Source organism: Hemitrygon akajei, chromosome 5 (genome assembly GCF_048418815.1).
Source record: "Hemitrygon akajei chromosome 5, sHemAka1.3, whole genome shotgun sequence".
Lineage (NCBI taxonomy): Eukaryota > Metazoa > Chordata > Chondrichthyes > Myliobatiformes > Dasyatidae > Hemitrygon > Hemitrygon akajei.
The window spans coordinates 116,522,291-116,544,018 of record NC_133128.1 but is presented as its reverse complement, the minus strand read 5'-3'; the positions used below and the strand labels follow the sequence as shown (position 1 = coordinate 116,544,018).

At 41.6% G+C, this 21,728-nt stretch overlaps 1 protein-coding gene across 1 annotated transcript in view; it reads left to right on the top strand.

Annotated features, from left to right (window-relative positions):
* Nucleotides 1–21,728, top strand: part of LOC140728086 (ATP-binding cassette sub-family B member 6-like) — a 225,474-nt gene that overhangs the window by 154,456 nt on the left and 49,290 nt on the right. Inside the window, exons 16-18 of the mRNA XM_073046274.1 lie at nt 15,443–15,617; nt 18,072–18,184; nt 20,040–20,134. Coding sequence (XP_072902375.1) covers nt 15,443–15,617; nt 18,072–18,184; nt 20,040–20,134 — 383 coding nt within the window. The remainder of the gene's footprint in view (nt 1–15,442; nt 15,618–18,071; nt 18,185–20,039; nt 20,135–21,728) is intronic.

The following is a 21,728-nucleotide window of genomic DNA, read 5'->3' as shown; positions in this document are numbered from 1 at the left end:
ACTTCATGCAAATGTAGTTATCACGGAGGCTGGAAAATAAATCTCAAGATAGTATATGGTGACGTACAGTCAGTGGCCACTTTATTAGGCTCAGGAGTGGAAACTCGTGGTCTTCTGCTGCTGTGACCCACTTAAAGGTTCGATGTGTTGTGCATTAAGAGATGCTTTTCTGCACGCCACTGTTGTAATGCATGGTAATTTGAGTTACTGTCACCTTCCTGTCAGCTTGAACCAGTCTGTCCATTCTCCTCTGACCTCTCTCATTAACAAGGCATTTTCACCCACAGAACTGCTGCTCACTAGATTTTTTTTTGTTTGTTTTAAGCTTTTTGCTGCATTCTTTGTAAATTCTAGAAACTGTTGCACATGAAAATCCCAGGAGATCAGCAGCTTCTGAGATACTCAAACCACCCCATCTGGCACCAACAATCATTCCACAGTCAAAGTCACTTGGATCACATTTCTTCCCCATTCTGATATTTCGTCCAAACCTCTTGACCATTTCTGCATGCTCTTATGCATTGAGTTGCTGCCACATCAAGTCAAATCAAGTTTATTGTCATTTAACTATATACATGTATGCTACCAAGTGAAGTGTGTCTCCAGACCAGGGTGTAAAGCACAGTAGTACACATATAACACACAATAACTTAGGAAAGTAAGAAATAAATCTACAAATGCATTATTCGTAAATAAACAAAGTAAATTGCACAAATTAAATATTTGCTGTACAAATTATCTGTGACACTTCGAGTGTGATGCGGCATTGAGTTCAAAAGCCTAATGGCCTGAGGGAAGGAGCTGTTTCCCATCCTGACTGTTCTTGTCTTTATGCATCTTAGCCTCCTGCCTGATGGAATGTCAGATGATGCTGGATGGATGGGTTGGATCCTTAAGAATACTCAGGGCCCTACGTATGTAGCACTCTTGATAAATGTCCGTGATGGATGGTAGGGAGACCCCTATAACCTTCTTGGCATTCTCACTGTAGTTTGTAGGAACTTACAGCCTCTGCTGCTCCCATATCAGATGGAGATGCAGCTTATCAGGACACTCTCAATGATGATCCTGGAATATTCAGTTAAGATTGGAACGGGAAGGAGAGCCTCACTTCCCTCAATTGCCTCAGGAAGAGAGCCACTGCTGTGCCTTTTATTCAGGGAAGTGATATTGAGGGACCAGGTGAGGTTGTCTGTGATGTGAACTCCCAGGAACTTGGTGCACTGAGCTCTCTCTATGAAGGAGCCATGTATGCAGAGAGGGGAATGGTTTATGAGCTTGAGTCTCTGAAGTAGATACTTAGATATATAGTCTATGACCCTTTGAACCTTACCAATCTTTATCGATGCACATAGAAAGCATCCTACCCAGATACATCGCAGCAACTGCTCTGCCCTTGACCACAAGAAACAGAGAGTTGTGGACACAGCTCAGCACATCACGGAAACCAGCCTCCCCTCTGTCTACACTTCTCACTGCCTCAGTAAACAGCCACCATAATCAAAGACCTCACCCACCTCAGACATTCCCTCTTCTCCCCTCTCTCATCAGGCAGAAGATACAAAAGTCTAAAACTACATACCAGCACACTCCCGGATAGCATCTACCCTGCTGTTGTAAGACTGTTCAGTAGCATGATACGATGGGCCCTTGACCTCACCATCTACCTCGTTATGAGCTTGCACATTATTCTCTACCTGCAATGCACTTTCTCTGTTACTATAACACTTTATTCTACACTCTGCTATTGTTTTCTGTTGCTCTACCTCAATGCACTGTTGCAATGAAATCATCTGTATGAACAGTGTGCAAGACAAGTTTTTCACTGTACCTCAGTATTTACCAATTTCTGTCGCAAAGCAAATGAGTGGTAGAGAGGTAGAAAGAACAAATCCAGAACATGGAAGTCATGGTCTCAGTGTAAATAGTTGGACACAAGTGGTTTCTTTATTACAGTAGGCAACCATCAGGCTCCTGAACCAGCTGGATAACTTCACTCACCTCAACTCTGAACTGATTCCATAAACTCTGGACTCAATTTCAAAGATTCTACATCTCGTGCTCAGTAATAGTTATTTACTATTTATTATTAATATTATTTTTATTATTATTTGTACAATTTGTCTACATCTTGCACATTGGTTGTCCATTTTTGTGTAGTTTTTCAATGATTCTATTCTATTTCTTTGTTCTATTGTGAATGCCTGTAAAAAAATGAATTTCAAGGTAGTATATGATGACATATATGTACATAATTTGATAATAAATTTACTTTCAATTTTGAACATACTGTTTCGAATAGATGTATTGCAGTTCCTCCTCTTGCCACCTTATCAAACTCATAAGCTACGTTCACTGCTTTAGCCAAGATGTTTATTCATCCCCTGATCTTTTCCCACACCTTGGCTCCCCTTCCATTCTGTTTCTTCTCAAAATCAATTGTAAAGGACTCTTTTAATCCAATATTAGACTCTACCCAATTTTGCTACTGGTAGTATTAATGTGCACAGTCTCTTTAGGTATTCACTCACTTGATCTTCACTGGAAACATGAAAATCAGGTTTCTCTCCATTCTGCCTGGTCTCTAAAATCTTGAAACCTCATGGTGGCTAAAATCTGGATCTTCTGTTAACTATTGCTTTCTTTTAGCTCATATGCAGTACCCTATTGCTAAATTTAGATTCTTTGCTCCTCAAAGTCAAAGTAAATTTATATCTGTTACCATACAGAAGTTCAAAGTTCCAAATAAATCTATTATCAAAATACATACGGTATATGTCGCATACTATGCAACCTTGAGATTCATTTTCTTGCAGCTATTTACAGGAAAATAAAGAAGGGGTCTAAATAATGATGGTCTGAATAGTTGACCATAGTTTAGTTAGTAAAGATCTCTGATTCTCTGTGGTCAATAGATTGTTAACTGGAGGGAGAGGCAGGGCAGAAGGTAGGAGATCAGCTCTTATCTTTTTGATTGTCGAGAAAGCACTAGGAGCATTATTGCCGCCTTGTGCCTTCATGTCATGAAATTGGTTGTGGGGTAGGGGGAGGGTTGGTGAGGGTGGGAGTGGGTAAGCCTGAGGCCCCTGACAATGGCGTGACCTTTCCAGCACGATGCTTCAAAGCACAGGATAGCAGCCCATCAGGAAGCATAGTAAGATCAAAGGTAATTCTCACAGGCTGAAGCCAAGTTGATTGCTAAGAGATCAAAGCATGGGGAAGGAGGAGTGGGGGAGCTGGGAGGAGTGCAGTACATCTGAGGTAATTGATTCCATTACTCTAACCAAATCATGAAACATCTAAGTGGACACCGGAGCCCAGAAAAATTAAGTTCACTTGGGTGGAGCTTTTGTGCTTATGGTCAACAATGAATAAAGTTTAAGTGGTGATGAGAATAGGGAGGGAGCTATCATCAGCTGGCAGTGCAGAATGAGGGTATTGAAGATAGTATCAGGGTGCCACAGTAGCGTAGCAGTCAGTGCGACACTGTTACAACTCGGGACATCAGAGTTCGGAGTTCAGTTCCGGCATCTTCTGTAAGCAAGTTTGTACGTTCTTTCCCACGTGTATGTGGGTTTCCTCCAGGTGCCTCTGTTTCCTTCCACATAGCAAAGATGTACAGGTTAATTTGTCGTTGTAAAGTGGTCTGTGGTTAGGCCAGGGTTAAATAAGTGGATCTCTGAGCAGCCCAGCTCATTGCGCCAGAAGGGCTGTATCTCAAAATAAATAAAAAATAAATAAACAAATAGATCGGAATCAGGGTTAATATCACAAGCATATGTCATAAAATGTGTTGTTTTGTGGCAGCAGTACATTGCAATGTATAATAATAAAAAAAGCTACAAATTACAGTAATAAAAAATATCTATATATAAAAGAAAGAGAGCAAAAAAGGAAAAAAAACTAGTGAGGTAGTGTACGTGGGTTCATGGTTCATTCAGAAATCTGATGGTGGAGGGAAAGAAGCTGTTCCTAAAATATTGAGTGTGTGTCTTCAGGCTCCTGTACCTCTTCCTTGATGTTTGCAATAAGAAGCGGGCATGTCCTGGGTAACGGGTCCTTAAAGCTGGATGCTGTCTTTTTTGGGACATCGCCTTTTGAAGGTATCCTCAATGCTAGGGTGACTAGTGCTCATGATGGCTGAGTTTACAATTTTCTGCCGATTTTTCCAATCTTATGCAGTGGCCCCTCCATACTAGACCAGTCAGAATGCTCTCCACGGTACCTTTGCAGAAATTTGCTAAAATACCAGTATCCTCAAACTCTCCATGAAATATAGCCATTGTTGTCATGTTTTGTAATTGTATGAATATGTTGGGCCCAGAATAGATCTTCAGAGATGTTGATACCCAGGAGTTTGAAACTGCTCACCCTTTCTACTTCTGATCCCTCGATGAGGGCTGGTGTGTGTTCCCTTGACTTCCCCTTCCTGAAGTCCACCATCTAGTCCTTGGTCTAGCTGACATTGAGTCCAATAGTTTCCATGTTAGAATGAATGATAAAAATCACACAGCACAAGCCTGACTAGAGGCTTTTGGAGTGGTAGAATAGGTAAACGACCCTTGCAGATTACATCCTTTTAAACCTATAAACTGATTCAGAGCTGTTACTTGAAAGAGACTTGAAATCCAGACAGTTGTTAACTAACTAACTTCAACAATTAAAATTAGAATTCCAGTTGATTGCCTTCACCCATAATGGCATATAAATTGTATGGTAGTGTAGCAGTTAGCGCAAGTAATGACCAATCAGGCTTGGCATTATACTGTGAGTCAGTATGGTGTCAGATTGAAGATGGAGGCTGCAAACTCCTTGCAGACAGTGGCGGAATGGTACCCAGGTTGCTGTCGTTGTGAACCGTTACGCTAACTGCTATACCACCACCTAAGAGGATGAGGGCAATGAGAGCTCCTCCATCTGTAGTCTCACACCTTCTCCTATGTATCTATAGTTATTGTGTTCTGCTGAAGGGTTTCGGCCTGAAACGTCGACTGTACTCTTTTCCTTGATGCTGCCAGGCCTGCTGAGTTCCTCCGGCATTTTGTGTGTGTTGTTCAGATTTCCAGCATCCACAGATTTTCTCTTGTTTATATTTATTGTGTCATTGTTTATTATTGTGTTTTTCCATCTTACTGTGTTTTTTTTTGTGCTGCTTTGGAGCCGGAGTACCAATTATTTTGTTCTCTTTTACACATGTGTACTGGAAATGACATTAAACAATCTTGAATCAGCACATTGCCAGCCTTTCATTTTGTTGTGACCAAACCCTGAAATTCCTTCCCCAACAGCATCATGGAAATGTCTTCTCCAGAAGGACTTGCAGCAGTACTAGAGGTGGTTCACCACCATCTTTTCAAGAACTGTTGGAATGTGCAGTCAGGGCTTGTCAGTGATCTCGAGAAGCTGCCACCACCTCCCTCCTAGCAATGGGCTAGTATCTGAAGGGGAAGTTCAGCCCATCATGACTCCATGGATCCTGAGTTCCCTTCTCTGCTGAACTATCTATCATCATTGACTGGAATGTAGGAAAGAATCTGAGCTGTAAAGATTTTTAAAGATTAGCTTTATTTGTCACTGCATTCTAAGGAATAAAGTCCTTACTATTCCACCTTTTAACTCTGTGTTCAAGTCCCGGCAACTCATTGTAAATTTTCTCTGTACTCTTTTAAACTTATTAATAGCTTTCCTGTAGAAAAGTGACCAGAAATGCACACAATACTCCAAATTTGGCCTCACCAGCAACACTTGTGCAGATAGAAAATGTTCTGGGTTTTTTTTTAATGTGGTTGATATCTAAAAAGCTTAAACTTTATATGAAATACACTGTTTATACATTCAGTGACAGCATCGTTTGTGTTAACGAACAACCAATACAGTCAGAGGCTGTGCTGGGGGTAGCCCACAAGTTGGCAGCACCAACATAGCACGCCCACAACTTAGCATCTGGAGGAACCACACAAGGTCACACAGGACAACATACAAGTTCCTTACAGAGGCGTAATTGAACTAAGTGCGCTGGAGCTATAAAATGTTGCACTAACCACAGTGCTATCATACCACCCCAACTCTAGACTTCTAGTCACCCCGATCACCTTTAATCAGTGAACCTGTATCCCAGGAGAGGTTGAAATTTGATCACATTACGTCTGTTCAGCTTTACTCCATCTCATTAACTACAAAGTGGCCTTCACGTGAAACATCTGTGTTTCTTGGCTCCACGCGCCTGGCTGATTGAAATTAAAACCAACTAAACCTTCCTTGTATATACCATAAGCAGTGTATTTCATAGAAGTTTAAGCTTGTTGGAAATCAAGCACATAAACGAACATCCAAACCATCCTATCTGTACCAGTGTTGCTCGTGAGGCCTAATTGGAGTATTGTGTGCTGTTCTGGTCACCTACCTGCAGGAGTGATATCAATTAGAGTGAAAGAGTGCGGAGTCTTTCTTCTTGTGCTTCACATCAAAGAACATGGAACAGCACAGCACAGGAAAAGGTCCTTCGATCCATGATGTCTATGCTGAATTAAACTAAATCTCTCTTGTATGTATGTACGTGATCCATATTCCTCCATTCCCTACTTCTTCATGTGTCTGTCTAACGGCTTCTTAAGTGGCACTATCATATCCTCTCCGTTGGACAGGAACTAATCTCCATAACAAAAGGGAAACTGTTTGACCCCCCCTGCTAGCTCCATTCTGGAACCAAAATCCCTCCAACCTTGGTCAGAGATTTACAGTTTATGTTCTTTGAAGGTGCACTCACATGAGAAGCTTCCAGATCATTAATTCCTTCATTGAGTTATACAAGAGAATGGATTCAAGACAAAAATCCTTCACCAACTACTCCCACTGTTCAATATTCTTGCAGTTAAGATTTATGACAAGGGTCTGATCTCGATGTGATACATTCTATATCTCTGGAACCATCTCTTAACCAGGGCAGTTCCTTAGTGGTGTATCTACTGCAGATGGGAGAATCCTCGTGTATGGATGTAACTTTAATGTTGTTTTGTATTTGTACCTTCCCGGTAGCTCCCCGCAGCAACACACACAAAATGCTGGAGGAACTCAGCAGGTCAGGTAGCATGTATGGAGGAGAATAAACACTCGATGTTTCAGGGCAACACCCTTCATCAGGACTGGAAAGGAAGGGGGAAGGAGGTAGAGGGAAGTTGGGTGGGTGTGTACGGACAGAAGGGGAGGCAAGTGAGGGAGGTTTCTCACAGAGCTCAAGTCAAGTTTATTGTCATTTAACTATATACGTGTATATCGTCAAACAAGATGTTTCTCCAAACCAGGTACACAACACACAATAACTAAGGAAAGAAAGGATGAAATCTACATATGAATAGCACATAAGTAAAGTGCATACATTAAATATTATAAGGTACAGAACAGATGAACCAGTGACACTTCGAATGTGATGTGACAGGGATTCAGAAGCCTGATGGCCTGAGGGAAGAAACTTTCCCATCCTGCTTGTTCTTGTTTATATGTATCGGAGTCTTCTGCCTGATGGTAGAAAGTCAAAGAGGATCCTCTGTCACTGAAGCTCCCTGCAGCAAACTTTCCCCACACTGACTCTCTTCCTTTGATCGCTCCAGTGGACCAGAGTCCGTCCCCAGATTACCATTCCTTTCATGTCCTTCCCTCACATGGGACTTATTACCAAGAGCCTTCTGCCTGTGCCTGAGGCTTCCTGTTGCGCAGGGTTGATCACAGAACTGTGAGCAGCTGCCAGCATCTGGACGGATTGAGATGCAATTTTAAAAAAAACTGACCTGACACCTTGTCTCCTTGATGTTAATCTTGGCGAACAGCACAAAGTGGCCGTTTGCGTATGTGTTTGATGTATACCTGACACTGACGTCCATATGCTGCAAAGCTCTCGCAAATGATTCCAGCTTTCTTTTTATTATTATTTTAAAATTATTTTTTTTAATAGATTACAAGAGCAAAGATGTAATTCTGAGGCTTTATAAGGAATTGGTCAGACTGCGCTTAGAGTATTGTAAACAGCTTTAGGCACCTTATCCGAGGAAGGATCTGCTGACACTGGAGAGGGACAAGAGGAGATTCATGAGAAATATCATGGGATTAAAAAGGTTATCCTATGAGGAGTGTTAGCATCTCTGGGTCTGTACTCACTGGAGTTTAGAAGAATGAGCGGGATCTCATTGAAACCTATTGAATATTTAAAGACCTAGATAGAGTCGATGCAGAGAAGCTGTTTCCTATAGTGGGGGAGTCCAGGACCAGAGGGCACAGCCTCAAAATAGAGGGATGTCCCTTTAGAACAGAAATGAGGAATTTCTTTAGCCAGAGGGTGGTACAACTGTGGAATTTATAGATACACAGTAGAAAATATCCTTCCTGGTTGCATCACGGCCTAGTATGGAAACACCAATGCCCAAGAATGGAAAAACCAACAAAAAGTAATGGATATGGTCCAGTCCATCACAGGAAAAACACTCTCCACCATTGAACACATCTGCAAAGCACACTACAACAAGAAAACATGATCCATCATCAAGGACCCCCACCATCCAGGCCATGTTCTCTTCACTATTGGGCAGGAGGTACAGGAGCCTCAGGTCCCACACCACCAGTTTCAGGAACAGTTATTACCCTTCAACCATCAAGCTCCTGAACCAGTGTGAATAATTTCATTTACCTCAACACTAAACTGATTCCACAAACTGTGGAACACAGACAAAATGCTGGAGGCACTCAGCAGGACAGGCAGCATCTAGGAAAAGAGTAAACAGTTGACGTTTCAGGCCGAGACTCGTCATCAGGATTGAATGAAGGGTCTCGGCCCAAAACGTCGATTGTTTACCCTTTCCATAGATGTTGCCTGTCCTGCTGAGTTCCTTCAACATTTACATTTTGTGTGTGTTGCTTGGATTTCCAGCATCTGCAAATTTCCTCGTCTTTGTGTTACCACAAACTATGGACTCACTTTCAAGAACTCGTGGTCTCAGTATTATTTATTTACTTTATTATTATTATTATTAATTTTTTTTTGTATTTGCACATTTGTTGTTTGTCAGTTTTTGTGTGTAGTTTTTCATATCATCAATAAAAAGCTATTGATTCTATTATACTTGTTTCACTGCAAATGCCTGCAATAAAATGAATTTCAGGATAGTATATGGTGACATATATGTACTTTGATAATAAATTTATTTTGAAATTTGAACTTTAGAATTGGGGAAAATGAGTTACATGCTTTACCCCCCTTAAAATGGGGATTAGCCCGGCCTTGCCATTCTCAAGAAGAGTGTAAGAGTCCATATGTACGTCTAAAATGAGGCTCAAAAAATGGGCACAAAACCCCATTCAGCCCAAGGCTGTGGGTGACAGGGTATCTCTAATACTCCTGTTTTAAAATTGAAAGTGAACAGTTTAGCACTCTTATTTGGCATGTTCTTCAATTGACAACTGTCATCCCCATTCCCACCCTCTGGCCTCAGGACTAAGATCTCACGCCTGACTTTCTAACTTAATGGGAGAACAAAAGAAAGGCAGTTCTATATTTATCAGCCGTGATGAAATGCTGGAGAAGATGGCCAAATAGCCTAATTTTGTTCCTGTGTCTTATGGTCTTATATTTAGAAGCCAGAGCAATACCCAGGGAGAGAGAGAAATAAGACCATAAGATAGAGGAGCAGAATTAGGCCATTCGGCTCATAAAGTGCACTCTGTCATTCCATCATGGCTGATTTATTATCCCTCTTAACCCCATTCTCCTGCCTTCTTCCGGTAACCTTTGACACTTACTAATCAAGAACCTATCAACCTCCGCTTTAAATATACCCAGTGACTAGGCATCCACAGCTGTCTGTGGAAGTGAATTCAGAATCAGGTGTAATATCATTGGCATACGTCGTGAAATTAGTTGTCTCTGCGCCAGCAGTATAATATAATACGTAATAATAGAAAAATGTGAATTACAGTAAGTATATATTAAATAGTTAAATTAAATACATAGTGCAAAAATAGAAATTAAAAAATTCAAGGTAAAATTTATTATCAGAGCACATACATGTCATCACATACAACACTGAGATTCTTTTTTCTGCATAAATCTTGGTAAATCTATAGAACAGTGACTGTAATCAAGATCTGTAAACCTTAAAATGTACAAATGCAGATAATAAATAAACAGCAATAAATAAAAAGCATGAGATAACAATATTGAAGAGTCCTTAAATGAGTGTAGTTATCTCCTTTTGTTCAAGAGCCTGATGGTTTAGGGGTAGTAACTGTTCTTGAACCTGTTGGTGCAAATCCTGTGGTACCTATACTTTCTACCTGATGGTAGCAGCGAGAAAAGAGCATGGCTTGGGTGGTGAGGATCTTTGATGATGGATACTGCTTTTCTTTGGCAACGTTTCATGTAGACGTGATGTTGGGCCGAATTCACTACCTTTTGTAAGATTTTCTGCTTAGAGGCATTGGTGTTCACAGATCAGGCTATAATGTAGGAAGTCAATACACCTTCCACCACATCTGTAGAAGTTTGCCAAGGTTTTTAATGACATGCAGAATCTCCGCTGTAGTGAGATAGTGTTCATGGGTTCAATGTCCATTCAGAAATCAGATAGCAGAGGGGAAGAAGATGTTCCTGAGTTGTTTAGTGTGTGTCTTCAGGCTTCTGTACCACCTTCCTGATGGTAGCAATGAGAACAAGACATGACCTGCGTGATTTTGGTCCTTAATGATGTTGCTGCTTTTTTGAGGCATCGCTCCTTGAAGATGTCCCGGATACTACGAAGGCAGGTGCCCATGATGGAGTTGACTAAATTTACAAACCTCTGCAGCTTATTTCAATCCTGTGCAGCACCCTCCCCCATACCAGATGGTGAAGCAGCAAATTTCTGTAGAAATTTGCGAGTGTCATTGGTGAAATACCAAATCTCCTCAAACTCCTAATTAAATATAGTCAATATTGTACCTTCTTTGTAGTTGCATTTATATGTTGGGTCCACGATAGATCCTCAGAGATATTGACACCCAGGAACTTGAAATTGCTCGCTCTTTCCAATTCTGATTCCTTGATGAGGACTGGTGTGTGTTCCCTTGTATCACCCTTTCTAAAGACCACAGTCAGTCTTACTGACGTTGAGTATAAGGTCGTTGTGCAACACCACCCAACCAGCTGATCTATCTCACTCCTGTACACCCTCTTGTCTCCATCTGGAATTCTGCTAACAATAGTTGTATCATCAAATTTATAGATGGCATTTGAGCTATGCCTAGCCACACAGTCATGGGTGGAGAGAGAGTAGAGCAGTGGGCCAAGTACAGATCACTGAGATGTGCCAGTGTTGATTGTCAGTGAGATGGAGATGTCATTTCCAATCAGCACAGATCAGGTCTTCTGCTTAGGAAGTTGAAGGTCCATTTACAGAGGGAGGTACAGAGGTCCAAGTTCTGGAGCTTTTCGATCAGAATTGTAAAAATGATTGTATGAAACACTGAGCTGTATTCCTGACAAAGGTATTTGTATTGTCCAGGTGATCCAGTGCTGCATAAAGAGCCAATGCAATTGCATCTGCCGTAGGCCTATTGTGGCGATAGGCAAATTGCAGGGGTCCAGGTCCTTGCTGAGATAGGAGTTAATTCTAGCCATAACCAACCTCTCAAAGCACTTCATCACCATAGGTGTGAGTTTCGATAGTCGTTAAGACAGCTCACGCTACCCTTCTTGGGCACTGGTATAATTGTTGTTCTTTTGAAGCAGGTGGGAACTTTCAGCTGTAGCAATGAGAGATTGAAAATATCTTTGAACAACTCTGCCAATTGGATGGCACAGGTTTTCAGAGTGATGCCAGGTACTCCTTCGGGGCCTATCGCCTTGTGAGGGTTCACCACCTTGATAGGCTACCTGATGTTGACCTCCAAGACGGAGATCACGGGGATCCTCACAGTTGTAGTTTTATTCTCCCTTTCAAAGTGTGCATAGAAGGTGTTGAGTTCATTCTGGGAGGGAAGCATCACAGCCATTCATGATGTTAGGTTTCACCTTGTAGGAAGTAATGGCCTGCAAAGCCTGCCAGAGTTGACGTACATCCAATTCCATCTCCAATCTCATTTGAAATTGTGCCTTCGCTCTTGAGATAGCCCTTTGCAAGCCGTACCCGTTTTTTTTGTACAGACCTTGGTCGCCAGACTTGAATACCACAGATCTAGCCCTCAGCAGGCTACGAACCTCCTAGTTCATGCACGGTTTTTGATTTAGGTATGTACAGTATGATCTGGTAGGCACACACTCATCCACACAGGTTTCAATGAAGTCAGTGACAGCTGTGGTGTACTCATTCAGACTTGAAGATGAATCCCTGAATACAGTCCAGTCCACTGATTCAAAGTGGTCCTATAAGCACTCCTGCACCTCCCTTGTCCATACTCTCTTGGTCCTCGCTACTGGTGCTGCAGTGTGAGCATGGCATCCTCTGGTACCACAAGTAATATGTTGGTAATAATTATTTGGAGACTTCTAAAATCCTCCAAAGCTGGAAAAGCTGGCCTGGTTAAAATGCTCCAAAATGATAAAGAAGGCATCAGAATGTTCTGTTTCATGCCTGTTTATTACGTCGCTCAGTTGGTCTACAGTTTGTTTGACACTAGCCTGAGGTGGGATGTTCACTGCTACCAAGGTCATCACTGAGATCTCCCGCAGCAGATAAAATAAATGACACTTGATTGCGAGATTTTGTACACTACAAGGGTTTGATCCACCTCCTCTGCCTTTGAAAGACTCAGCGGTCCTACATTGGTGGTGTATCGTGAACCCATCAAGTTGTATTGCTGCGTCCAGGATGGCGGGGGCAACCAAGATTCCGTGAAACACAAAATGCAACAGCTTTTAATGTCTGTCTGGTACAGCAATCTACCTCTGAGATCTTCAATTTTATTTACCAGAGACTATGTTTGCCAGCAAGATGGTCAGTAATGGAAGTTGAAAGCCACACTTCCTTAGACAAGCTTTTAAACCAGAGCGACATCCTCTCTTCCGCTGTCTTAAAGGAGAACCGAGCTGGTGACCAGAGTCCATTCATTTTAAAACGATATTACTGACTGTATAGACCTTTGATTTAGTTGTGGTTCTCAGCTGTAGCAGACTGAAGGGGGGAGTATTTGACGGTTTCCATCGAAGCTGCACGCACAAGTTGCCTTCTTGATGTCACCCCAGAAGTAGAGAATTCCACAGATTCACCACCCTCTAGCTAAAGGAATTTCTACTCAACTCTGTTCTAAAGGGACATCCTTCTATTCTGAGGCTGTGCCCTCCGGTCCTAGACTCCCCCACTATAGGAAACATCCTATCCACATCCATCAAGGCTTTCAATATTTGGTAGGTTTCAATGAGATAACCCCTTGTTCTTCTAAACTCCAGTGAATACATGCCCAGAGCCATCAAATGCTCCTCAAATGCCCCTTTCCATCGTGGGATCATTATCGTAAATCTCCTGTTTCGTGGATATAGAGCCCAAAACGGCTCACGGTGCTCCTAATGGGGTCTGATCAATGCCTTATTGCAGCATTACGTCTTTTTATATTCTAGTGTTAACATTGCATTTGCCTTCCTTACAATGATTTAAGCTGCAAGTTAACCTTAAGGAAATCCTACACCAGAGCCCAACAAACCCATTTACACCTCCGATTTCTGAATATGTTCCCTGTTTATGACAGATGGCAGTAGACCCAGCAATCAAACCTGAGACCTTGGTCTCAGTAGTACTGTCACATGCTATTTTCACCTGTAGCTGCTATACCTACTCAACTAGTCAGAGATATAGGCCCTTTCATCTATATCGTATTATAAGCTTTGGTGAAAGGTCAAGTCCTATTGGTAAAAAGCCAGATGTGGGAATATGCTGTAGGAAAATAGGCTGCCAGCTTCCTAAAGTAGTAACTACATAAACCATCCATTGGCTGGAAAGCACTTAAAGATTATCTTTATTTGTCACATGTACAGAAATGTACAAAAGACTTATGTACATATATATAGCTAGCGTGCCCAAGACCTTTGCACAGTACCAGTTTTGTCAATGTGGAGTGGAGAGAGAGTTTGTAAATCTGGCAGGAGCAAAGGATGTTGGGACTGCGAGGGTGAGACGCAGCAGGAGGGATGTGGATTATAAAGCAAATACGAGGAAATCTGCAGCTGCTGGAAATTCAAGCAACACACACAGAATGCTGGTGGAACGCAGCAGGCCAGGCAGCATCTATAGGAAAAAAAACACTGTCAACATAGGAGGGATGTGGGTAAGGTGGCAGAGAAGGAGAATCAGGGGTAGAGACACCCAGCCCTGAGACATTAGGCAAGGTCATTTGATTCTAAACAATTGGTTTATGATAATTACCGAATGTCTGGTGCTTTCCTCTCCCTCCCCCCTTCCTCGTTTCCCAACCATGATTTACATCTCCCCACCCCCTTCTTACTTTCAGTCCACAGTGGAGACCTATATCAGGGTAGGTTTATCATCACTCACATATATCATGAAATTTGTTTTTCTTTTCTGTCAGCAGTACAGAGCAATACATAAAATTACTGCAGTATTATACAAAAGTTTCTCTCTCTCTCTCTCTAAAATGTTCAAGACTTTTGCACATTACTGTACATTGAAACATATTGTGAAATGCGTCATTTCCATCAGTGATCAGGAGGATGTGTGGGGGGCAGCCTGCAGGTGTCACAGTGCTTTCTGTGCCAACATAGCATGCCCACGATTTACAAACCCTAACCTGTACATCTTTGAAATGTGGGAGGAAATGTGGGAGGAATGTTTTAGGAACAGTAGGAACAGCTTCTCCACCACCCCCACCCCCAACCATCAGGTTTCTGACTGGTGCGTGAAACCACAAACATTATTTTGCTCTCTTTTTTCACTAATTATATATATATTAAACAATAAATTTCATGATAGTGATAATAAATTTGATTCTGATTCTGAAACCCACAAAATCACAGGAGAACATACAAACTGCATACAGAGAACAGCGGGAAATAAACCACCATTAACACTGAACAGATCTTTGAACGCAACCGATGGTCTCATTTTCAAGAACTCATGGTCTCAGTATTATATATTAATTAATTAATTATTTTTATTCATTTTTTTTGTACTTGCATAGTTGGTCTTTTGCACATTGGTTGTTTGTCAGTCCTTGTCTGTAGTTTCTCAGTGATTCTATTGTACGTCTTTGTTCAACTGTGAATACCTGCAACAAAATGAAAAAGAACATACATACTTTGATAATAAATTTACTTTGAACTGATCACTGCAAGTCATCATGAGATGGTGAAAGACCCTAAAGGAAATTGTTTTCAGTGCCCCTTGGTGTTGCATGCAGTCCTGACTTGGTTAGTGTAAAGCTGACTCAGGTTCTAAGGTTTCTTCTGAAAATCTCCATATTTGTTTGGCAGGTGAAGCAGCATTCTTTGCGTTCGCACATCGGGGTAGTGCCTCAAGACACTGTACTCTTCAACGATAACATTAGGAACAACATCCGGTATGGCAGAGTGACTGCCAGCGATGAGGAGGTGGAAGAGGCCTCCCGAGCAGCCGATATTCATGAACGAATTATCACATTTCTTGAAGGTATTGATCTGTATTTTTTGATGTGTTTAATCAGGAGATGGTCTTTTAAAGCCTATGATTAAAGGTTTAAAACATTTAGAACTGGCATCCTATGTCCACAAAATCATCAGATTACTGCATGCTTACTTGCAGGCATGTTATTACTATCTCTGTATGCTAGCAAACGTTCTTCAGAATTAGAATAAGCTTTATCAATGACAAATGTGTCATGAAATCTGCTGTCTTGCAGCCACAGTGCATCCCAGTACATACAAAAAGATTATTATGTGTTACAATAAGAAAAATTAAAAATATGTTTAATATAAAAAAAGATTTTTAGATCTTTTAGCTTAAAAAATAAATAGTGCAAAAGGAGAGCAAAATAATCTACCTTGTCATGATTTTACACATTAGCAATAACGTGCACTCTCTCGGTAGCTTTTACACTTTATTCTGCATTGTTACTGTTTCACCTTCTTCTAGTTCAATGCATTGAGTAATGATTTGATCTGTATGAACTGCATACAAGATAAGATTTTCACTGTTTTTGGTACGTGACAATAACAAGCCAATACCAATGCAAGTCGGTGAGCCTGGTGGGTGGAGATCGCGCGCACACGTGCGTATGTGTGTTAGGTAGAAAGGCATTTGTTTTGCTGTTGCTTTCTTGTTTTGTCATTGTTATTGTTGTTGTTCTGCTGAACACTGTGGGCATGCTATGTTGGAGCCGGAATATGTGGCGATACTTACCAAAAAGATTGAAAGAGTGCAGAGGAAGTTTACAAGGATGTTACCGGGACTTGAGGACCCGAGTTATCAGGAATGGTTGAATAAGTTAGGACTTTATGCCCTAGAGCATAGGAGATTGACAGGATATTTGATAGAGCTATATAAAATTAAGTGGAGTAAATGCAAGCAGACTTTTTTCCACTGAAGTTGGGCGCGACTAGAACTAGAGGTCATGGTTTAAGGGTGAAAGGTGAAACATAAGGGGGTACCTCTTCACTCGGGGTGGTGAGAGTGTGGAACGAGCTGCCAGCAGAAGTGGTGGCTGCGGGGTTGTTTTCAACATTTAAGAGAAGCTTGCATAAGAACACGAATGGGAGGGATATGGAGATTTATGGTCAGGTGCAGGTCTATGGGACCAGGCTGAATGATAGTTTAGCAGAGACTAGATGGGCCGAAGGGCTTGTTTCTGTACTGTAGTACTCTACGACTTGCAGGTTGACCACTTTGGTTGTGTTAGTTGCTAGCGCAAATAACACATTTCACTATTTCAATGTACATGTGATAAATAATTCTGGACCTGAATCTGATGTTTGGGTAAATTAGATTAGAACTGTTTAGTGTCGGCATAAATGACCATGAATTTTATGTTTGTAAGCCAAGATGAGCAGAAATATCTCCACATTTCTCTATCCCACAAAATCTGCTTCATTTACCACTTGATGCCTTTGTTTCAGTGTTAATTGCTTTGCTCATTTATGCTCCTGTGTAGTTGTTCTTGCAGAAACATAGCTCCAGGACAACATCCCATACACTATCGATCTTCATGTCATGACACTCAGGCACTTGTGCTAATATTAGTTTATTGTGCTATTGGAACTATATGTGCAGTGTGTGGCTGTGCGTACTGTATTTTTCACTTTTGTCCTGGATGTTTCATGTATGTGGTTGAACGACAATTAAAATTGAACTTGAGCTATAAAGTGACCTTGGATTCCCAGTACCTTATATAGGCACTATATAAATGCAAACTTTTATATAGGTTAGTGTACAGATTGCATAGGTTTTCTGTAGCCATTTGTATGTTTGGGATAGAAGTTATGACTCACCATGTCTTAAAAGATAAAGATTAAAAAGAATAGCTTAATTTGTCACATGTACATCACAACATATAGTTGTGCATATCACATCAATGTGCCTATGAGCACTTCATTTCTTCACATGCTATCTCAGGTTACCATTAAGTGGTCTGACAGACTGGACATCTAAGTGTATGCCTTTGCACTTCACACAAAAGAGCATCTTGAAAAGTCCATTTATTCAGATGTGTCCTTTTAACAATTCCTTATCTGTGCCTTTATAAATGCTAATTTATTTCTCAAGAAGATTTTCTAATAATTTTCCCTTTAATGATATTAGTGTTTGTGCCCTATTATTGCCTGATTCCCTTCTCCCTTTTTAAAGACTAACTTTATTTGTCACATGTACAGTGAAACATACAGTGAAATGTTTCATTTGTGTCATTGACCAACACAGTCTGAAGACGTGTTGGGGACAGCCCACAGGTCAGTATGCTTCTGACATCAATGTAGATTGCCCATGACTTACTATCGCTAACCCGTATGTCTTTGGGAGGAAACTGGAGCACCTGGAAGAAACCACATGATCAGGTGGCGAATGTACAAACTGCTTGAAGACAGTGGTGCTGTGAAGTGTTATTATCACCGCTGCATCTGTTCTCATACTCAGGTTATGATACACAAGTGGGTGAGAGAGGCCTAAAGCTCAGTGGAGGAGAGAAGCAGCGAGTGGCAATTGCCCGAACAATCCTGAAGGCACCTCAAATCATTCTTCTGGATGAGGTAGGTAAGAAGGAAAAGTACAAATCGTTCAGTGCCTGAGAGGTGACAGGCACAGACATTGTCTGGAATGCTCAGACCGATAAAATTCATAGAGCAATACAGCACGTTGCAGGCCCTTCAGCCCAAGGAATCCATGCTGACCACGGTGCCCACCCATCTATTCCCAATTTTCTGCATATGCATGCCTCTCCATGTACCTATCCCAGTGTTTCTTAAATGATAGCATTGTCCCCTGGCAGCTCGTTCCATGCTCTCACCTTCCTCTGCTTGAAGAAGTTACCCCTTATGTCCTATAAAACTTTCCCTTCACCTTATGAACCCCAGTTTTGGACTTCTCTACCCTGGGGAAAAGACTCTTACTACCCATCTTCTCAGTACTAGAGCTGACAGAGTCAAATTAAAAGCTGTCACAGCCATAACTGTAAATGAATCTAGACTCAAAAAGTAATGTTCACAGACATCATAGGCAAAGCACATCTACATGGATCGCTGCCACAAGAAAGTAGCATCCATCATCAAACACCCTCACCATCCAGAACAAGCTCTCTTCTCACTGCTACCATTGGGAAGGAAGTACAGGAAGCCTTAGGTCCCAAACCACCAAGATCGTGAACAGTTATACCCTTATAGCCATCAGGCTTCTGAAGCAGTGTGGGTAACTTCAGTCGTTTCAACTCTGAACTGATTCTACACTCCACAGATTCATTTTCAAGGACTCAACAACTCATCTTCTTATTTTTTTTAATCTATTTATTTATTTGTTTGTTTGCACATTCAGACTTCTGCACATTAGTTGCTTTTCATTGAATGCCTGCAAGAAAATGAATTTCAAGTTAGTAAATGGTGACATATATGTACTTTGATAATAAATTTACTTTGAACTTTGTTTTACAAAGGAGAGGTACAGTAAGCTCTGAAACAGATTGATGAAGTTATATCTTTTTTGGGGGGGTCAGTAATATGAATCTCTATCTTCAAGCTGTAATTAAAGAAGAATGTCTGATATTAACAATGATAAAGATAAAGGAAAAGTAATTATTCAGGATTCTGAGATCTTTGCCAGCCCAGATAAAATGTTTTCCAGATCTTCAGAGAAACACAGGCAGAAGCTCTGACTTTTGTTTTCTAATTCTCTCTGGCAATGGGCAAAATACCAGAGGATCAGAAGATTAACAACTTGGAATCATTGTTTAAGTATAGCACTAAATACATTAGGACGGCACAGTAGTGTAGCAGTTAGCGTAATGCGTAACAGTACAAGTGATTGGGGTTCAATTCCCGATTGAAGGATCAATTTCCCATTCCTGATGAAGCCTGATGAATGGTCACAGCCTGAAACTTCGACTGTTTATTCCTTTCCATAGATGCTGCCTGACCTGCTGAGTTCCTCCAGCGTTTTGTGTGTATTATAATGTTTTTTTTCCCTGCCAGTATAGTCATGGTGTAAAATATCATAAACTTCTGAGTCTTCTTCGTCACTTTAGCTTCTTTGTCATTTTGATATAACTTTCCAATTAATATTAACCATTAACCCACTCCTCCACACACCACACCACCATTACTTTATCATTTTCTGTCACAGTCACCTTATGTATAGACATCTTGTGCCTAATATCACTTTATAGACATACAATCAATGTATATAAGCTATTTTATGTATTTATATTTATTGTTTTTTATTATTGTGTTCTTTATCTTATGGTGCTTTGGATATGCTTCATCAGATCCAGGGTAAAAATTATTTTGTTCACCTTTACACTTGTATATTGGAAATGGCGTGAAGCAGTCTTGAAACTTGATATTTTGATGTTCTTTTTCATTAACATTACCATGCCCTTTTCTTGTGTTTGTATAGGCTACATCTGCACTTGACACACAAACTGAAAGGAATATTCAAGCATCGCTTGCCAAAGTGTGTGCTAACAGGACCACAATCATTGTGGCTCACAGGTAAGTGCTTCAAGAAAGACTGAACCAAAATTTATGCTGATATATTTCTAGCTAAACATAAATATTGTGCCCATTGCTTTGACTAAGTCTGAACCAAAAAAAATCTTCAGTTTTCGAATGTGCAGCACAGTCCTGTTCCAAATTTCCTACCATATGTGTAAGAACATCCCTGTAGAGACAACATCCCTGGTAGAGTGCTCAGAGGATGTGCAGACCAGCTAGCAGATGTTCTCACTGACATCTTCAACATCTCCCTGAGCAGCGCCACCATTCCAACGTGCTTCAAGGCTGCCACCATCGTCCCTGTGCCGAAGAAGCCTTCAGTGTCCTGCCTAAATGACTACCGTCCCGTTGCACTTACATCCATCATCATGAAGTGTTTCGAGAGGCTCGTCATGAGGCATATCAAGACCCTGCTGCCCCCCTCACTGGACCCCCTACCGTCCCAATCATTCAACAGATGATGCCATTGCCACCACCCTCCACCTGGCTCTAACCCATCTGGACAAAAAAGACACATACGTTCGAATGCTGTTCATCGACTTCAGTTCAGCATTCAACACAATCATCCCTCAGAAACTGACTGGAAAGCTGAGCCTACTGGGCCTGAACACCTCCCTCTGCAACTGGATCCTAGACTTCCTGACTGGGAGACCTCAGTCAGTCCGGATCAGGAGCAGCATCTCCAACACCATCACACTGAGCACGGGGGCTCCCCAGGGTTGTGTGCTCAGTCCACTGCTGTTCACTCTGCTGACCCACGACTGTGCTGCAACACACAGCTCGAACCACATCATCAAGTTCGCCAATGACATGACCATGGTGGGTCTCATCAGCAAGAACGACGAGTCAGCTTACAGAGAGGAGGTGCAGCGGCTAACGGACTGGTGCAGAGCCAACAACCTGTCTCTGAATGTGAACAAAACAAAAGAGGTGGTTGTTGACTTCAGGAATAGGCACAGAGCGACCACTCCTCGCTGAACATCGACGGCTCCTCGGTAGAGATCGTAAAGATCGCCAAATTTCTTGGTGTTCACCTGACGAAGAATCTCACCTGGTCCCTCAACACCAGCTCCATAGCAAAGAAAGCCCAGCAGCGTCTCTACTTTTTGCGAAGGCTGAGGAAAGTCCATCTTCCACCCCCCATCCTCATCACATTCTACAAGGGTTGTATTGAGAGCGTCCTGAGCAACTGCATCACTGCCTGGTTCAGAAATTGTACCATCTCGGATCGCAAGACCCTGTAGCAGATAGTGAGGTCAGCTGAGAAGATCATCGAGGTCTCTCTTCCCGCCATTACGGACATTTACACTACACGCTGCATCCGCAAAGCTAACAGCATTATGAAGGACCCCACGCACCTCTCGTACAAACTCTTCTCCCTCCTGTCGTCTGGGAAAAGGCACCGGAGCATTCGGGCTCTCACGATCAGACTATATAACAGTTTCTTCCCCCAAGCTGTCAGACTCCTCAATACCTGAAGCCTGGACTGACACCTTGCCCTACTGTCCTGTTTATTATTTATTGTAATGCCTGCACTGATTTTGTGCACTTTATGCAGTCCTGGGTAGGTCTGTAGTCTAGTGTAGCTTTC